The sequence below is a fragment of the Zingiber officinale genome, chromosome 5A, assembly GCF_018446385.1.
Source record: "Zingiber officinale cultivar Zhangliang chromosome 5A, Zo_v1.1, whole genome shotgun sequence".
Taxonomy (NCBI): Eukaryota; Viridiplantae; Streptophyta; class Magnoliopsida; order Zingiberales; family Zingiberaceae; genus Zingiber; species Zingiber officinale.
The window spans coordinates 106,192,829-106,198,309 of record NC_055994.1 but is presented as its reverse complement, the minus strand read 5'-3'; the positions used below and the strand labels follow the sequence as shown (position 1 = coordinate 106,198,309).

The 5,481-nt window shown below is 37.6% G+C and overlaps 1 protein-coding gene across 1 annotated transcript; it reads left to right on the top strand.

Moving 5' to 3' along the window:
- The first annotated feature begins 4,355 nt into the window (after positions 1-4,355).
- Positions 4,356-5,175, top strand: LOC121983104 (probable transcriptional regulator RABBIT EARS). The gene has a single exon (XM_042536077.1). It carries the CDS (start codon positions 4,478-4,480, stop codon positions 5,153-5,155), a length of 678 nt encoding a protein of 225 aa, XP_042392011.1. The 5' UTR covers positions 4,356-4,477; the 3' UTR covers positions 5,156-5,175.
- The last annotated feature ends 306 nt before the right edge of the window (positions 5,176-5,481 follow it).

Genomic DNA, 5,481 nt, shown 5'->3' with positions numbered 1-5,481 from the left:
TCTAAAGGTGTCCTCCTTTATTGTTTACATACCTTCACATCAATGCTTAAAATTATTTTAAAATTTCAAAACATTGTGGTACTAGTTTTAAAGGATCCGCACCAATATGGTGCTAATCTTCATAAACCAAAATCAAGTTTCCGAGAAGAACACAACACTGTGGCATTAGTTTCATAATACTAGCACCACAGTAGTGTTGGTTTCGTAATACCAGCATCAATGTCCGTGTAACTTGGCACGCAATCATAACTTTTTGTAAGAGACTCAAAACTACGATTTCATAGCATCTCTATCTTCTTCACTCTCAGAGCTTTTATCTCATTGTAATTATTGAAAATTTTGATTCCCCTAGTCCATCAATAAGCTTTGGTCAAAACTCATTGATGGACCTAGAGAGCTTTAATGTAACTCATTCCAAGTGTTATAGGTTTATGAAGTGCCCTATAGTTTATATGTGCCCAAAAATATCAGCTTGAAGTAATTAACAACAGTGATTAGAAGGTTTTTAAAATTTATGGCTTTAAAGCAATTTGCACATACCTATAACTTATCGTAGGGATGCCAGAACCAGACATGGATATCATAAATACCTTCCCTACATTAACCTCTTCCATTACATGTCAACTTTTCAAAAATATAAATCTCCTAGGTCCATCAATAAGTTTTAGTTAAAACTCATTAATGGACCTAGACAATTCTGATTAGATCCATTCTAATTTTTATAAATTTCTGAAATACTCTAGAGTCTAAATATGCCTTTATTGATTATTATTTTTTTAAAAAATATACAATTTAACATATCAACATTGAGATGGTGTTAATTTTTAAAAACCAGTACCACCATAATATTGGTGTAGGGTTTAAGTCGTAGTACTGATGTAGGATATTTAAAAATTAGTATCATAATAATTATTATATGTATGCATAGGAAAGAGAAATATTTAATGTACAATTTAAAAGAAAAGATAAGGGAGACAGCTCCATGCAAATAAGAGACTAAATAAATGAAAAAAAAAAACAATTTTGTAAAAGGATAAAATGAGAAAGATGTGCGCCTTTTGGACAATCACAACATTGGATGCGCCTTTTGGGCAATCTTAAATATTGGCTACACCTTTTGTGTGCTGAAAATAAATTTGTCTTTTCTTTAATTTTTCTTTAAGTAAATAAGAAAATTGTCTAGCTCCCTTATTTTCTTTTGCTGGTTGGTTTTGCTCCCGGTCGACCGTGGGAGGAAGACTCCGGTGCTGATGGATCCTCTTTTCTCATCCGGAGCTGCAAGGGAAGACCGCTCTCATGCTGGATCCTGGATGGCGCTGGTGGTGGAGGGGAAACGGAGTCCGCCAGGAAGGAGGCGAGAGCTAGCGGAGCGACGCAATTCCTTCAAAGCTAACTCCTTCTTTGTCTTTGCGCATGCTGCGTACGATTGCTGCTTCAGGTGAAGGATCGGAAGGAATTAGAGTTCGGCAATTGCAAGAACCACCGCATTTTTGAAGGGAAATAGGAAGGAAAAAAGATGCACTTCCGCTGATGGTAAGCGAGCAAGGGGTTCCCCGGAAATAACTTCCTTGGCCTCATCGTGCAGATTCCACGCCTGCAGAGACAACATTAGCACCAACCACACGAGATAACTCAAAAATGTTGAAAGAAACAAACTTACTTACGATGCGAAATTGATCTCTGTTTTACTATAATAAATATACTATCCTCTAACTAATTTAGCACCCGTTGGGACTTCTTTCAAGATTTAAACCCCTAGAGTTTAATTTGCACTCAAATGAGGTACCTTCTGATAAAAGAGTATTTGATGAGTCTAGAAGTCTTAGAATGGGCATCGTTGCATTTTTTTTTGAGTTCAATGAATGGTCCTACTGACACATAAGAAAAAGAAAAAGCGGTTGAATGACATGCAAAATAAGATGAAGTCTTTGCATGAAAATCGTGCTTATGATTTAGTGAAATTAACAACGTAAGACGACTCTAAACAATAAGTGTGTTCAGATTTCAGATTGAAGAAAATAACTCACTTTCAAAGTACAAGTAAGATTATTATTCGCCCCCAAGTCATATGCAACAACAAGACACTCGAGTAATTTTTCAATCAATCATGGTTCAAATCCTAATTACAGTGCACTATAGAATATTTTTTCTAATAAGATGAAAAATCTAAGATGTTGACTATTAGACGAGGAGCAACTCATACTTTCAGATTTACCTGATGTTTAATCTATGGGATTGGACCATCCACCTCTATAATTAGTTAGATCGAAAGCTAGATGCCTGAATAATAATAATAATAATAATAATAATAATAATAATAATAATAATAATAATAAGTTTATTATTCAAAATATATATTTTTTCTTCTAAATGTCATTGACTTTCTCAAAAAAAATAGTGAATAGAAATTAATAAATTAAACAATACATCAAATCATGGTTTAGTAGATACCTAGTATATCAGTGGAGATCAAGTCACGTCAATGGAGATTAATTATCATAATCATAAATCCTTTCAAGATTCTCATAAAGGTTGTCTTGGTAGTCGATTATGCTCACACCTTATCATCATTACACAACTTGACTTGGCTTATATCTATTAATTGCACTGTGCAATTATATCGTCCTTGTACTTCTCCAAATAATATCACTTGGAAAGTGACGAGCAACATTATATTTGATTCGATTTGAGGTTTAGGGCTGAGACAAAGTGCCAATGTGAAATGGAAATTTATAGTCTATGGCAACGGTGATGTGCAACTTTGATTTGTATTCTAGTTGGAAAATATTAATGAAGTTTCTTGGAAGATTAGGCTGTAATTAATTAGGGTTAGAAATCAAGGTGTTGCATGTGAGTAAACAGGAGAACTCATTCTCTATAGGTCATTGTATTTTATTTTATTTTATTTTTAATAATCTAGCTAGATGTCCAAATTCACCCGATTAATAGAGGTAGAAGATGGTCTTCCTCTCTGATTTACTTATCAGTTAAATCAATGACCTATAACAATGTTGATGTCAATGGATAAGGGTTGCCGCGTACTAGTGGTTCACCAATGACCTATAAATTGTATGCACATTCATGGGTGGTGAATGCCTTAGCTTCCTATTTGCGTTGGCCTAATGGCTACCTTAGCCTGCGAGTCATGTTGGCCTATGGATTCAACAGGCCATGGGAATCCACAAGCCGACACTATACGATCGATCTACAGTTGCCTTCCTATTCGAATGTTGGCTTGTAGCTCTGAATATTTGTGAATTTGTTGATGGTTGCAACTTGCTCTATTTTCTAGTTCAAAGGTACGTAGTGCATTGAGTGCCACAATTGTACCCTAACTAAGTTTCTTATATTTCTTTTATTGACATTGACATATCCTTCTAGCCATGCATATCTCTCTTTGTCACATTCCACTCCACTCCACTCCATCCCCACTTTTCTCTTTTCCTGTCTCCATCTTTTTTCATTGTTCTAGCTAGCGAGGATTAGCAACAAGACCCAAGCATCCAAATCTAGGACACTTTATTATCGTACCTATCAAATTCGCTAACAAATGATTCTTCGTTTGAAGTAAACAAGGTCTTCTTCAGCTAATACTTACCTATGTCAATGTTACTTCCACTTGGATGGGCTTTTCATTGCCTAGATGACGAACTTCAAATAATATCTTGAAGGATATATTGGAGTTTTTTTTTTATTCAGCTCTTTGCACTGATTAATCACGGAGATGATCAATCTGATCTCACAAAAATTTCTCATCAACTATCAAAATTAATGTGAAGAAATATAGGATCTTTTTAGAGAATGCGCATATATATATATATAAGTTATTTTTTATTTAATTTATTTATAAGTGATGTTTAAACAATACTAAACATGCATTTTGTACCTTAGGAGGTGGAATTTATGATTAAGAACTATTTTATTTTTTAAGTTCTAAGTTTTTTTTACGAGCTGATTAATTTCAGGATGGACGATCCGGCCTCACTGACGTGGTGACCCAGCATCACGACCAATCATAATCATTTTGATATATTGTAAATGAAATACTACAAACTTGAATCAGAAAACAAATATAAAAAGGTGGAAAATAGGATGCATGACCTATGGCATTAGTTTTTGTCAAGTCCTGGCCCTGCAGATGATACTGGTCAAAAACAAAGAAGAGAGGAGAGGAAAGGAAAGGAAAGGACTGAACAGTTGAATGACAGCAGAAGAATTAAGGATCCTCCTGTCAACGAAAAGAGACTAAATTTTACCTCAATGAACAGATTTTCCAGGCTTCCATAACCTCCAAGATTCTCATGTACCTTTCATAGTCTCCTATTCGGACATATTTTCTTTCCAAGACGCTTTAGTTGGCTTCATCTCTCTGTCTTCCTCCAACCTCATCCTCTCCTCTTCTTCCTCTGTTCGATTAGCTCGTCAAGCTCCCTTTAATTTCTTGCTTTTCAGTCGAGGCCTATAAATAAGGCTCGGCATGCATGCGATGCGATCGTATATGGAGCAAGCGAGATACTGGATGTGGACTGCCACCGAGCTGAGCCCGGACCCGACGAGGCTTGTTCTCGGTCGCCGACTGCCGTCGCCGTCCTGGGAGGAGAAGGCCTTCGCGGCGGACGCCGCCGAGGCCCACTCGGGGGGCTGCGTGTGGCCGCCCAGGTCTTACTCCTGCAGCTTCTGCCGCCGAGAGTTCCGGTCAGCGCAGGCGCTCGGCGGCCACATGAACGTGCACCGGAGAGACAGGGCGAGGCTTAGGTCGTCCAGAGCCGAAGCGCCGCCGGAAGACGAGGCCATACGGGAACGCTTCTTGCTGAGCAGCTCTGCTGCTGCTGCTGCTACTAACCCTAACCCTAATTCTGAACCTCCTCGAGTTCAAACTCTCGGAGAAGGAGAATTAGGGTGCGATTCCGAGGAATTTGGTAGAAAGAGATGGAGAGAGGAAGAAGAAGATGGGATCATGATTACAGACGACAACAACAAGAAGAGAATACTGACTCATATACCAAAAAATTCTATCGATTTCTTAGTATCAATTGCCTCTCGTAGTAGTGATGGTGGCGACCTACAGAAGCAAATTGGGGAGTATGTGCCTGTTGAAGAGTTGGATCTCGAGCTTAAGCTTGGATCAGATGCCCCAAATCAAGTCCGTAAGTAGAAGTTGAATAGTTTGTCAAAGTGTGCGATCTTGATTCCCTTCTTCTGTACTCAATTACATGTCTGAAATATAATGTCTTATTTTACATTCGGAATCCCTCTCAATTAATTAGTCATAAATATCAAACTAATCATAATGATAGTTTACAATTAATAAGTTGCGATAAGGAGAACTGGAGAAGCAGCCCAAGTTCCAGCCTGTGAGCTCATTCACTGACACATTCCAGCTGCAGTGTCAAATAAACAACAATTTAAAGCCTTACACTCCTCTCTCATCGAATGTACAAATTCAAAACAATTCATATATCTGATCATTACCCGGATTCC

Bases quoted from the DNA above. Each gene is read 5' to 3' on its own strand.
- LOC121983104 (XM_042536077.1), top strand. From the start codon at position 4,478: ATGCATGCGATGCGATCGTATATGGAGCAAGCGAGATACTGGATGTGG.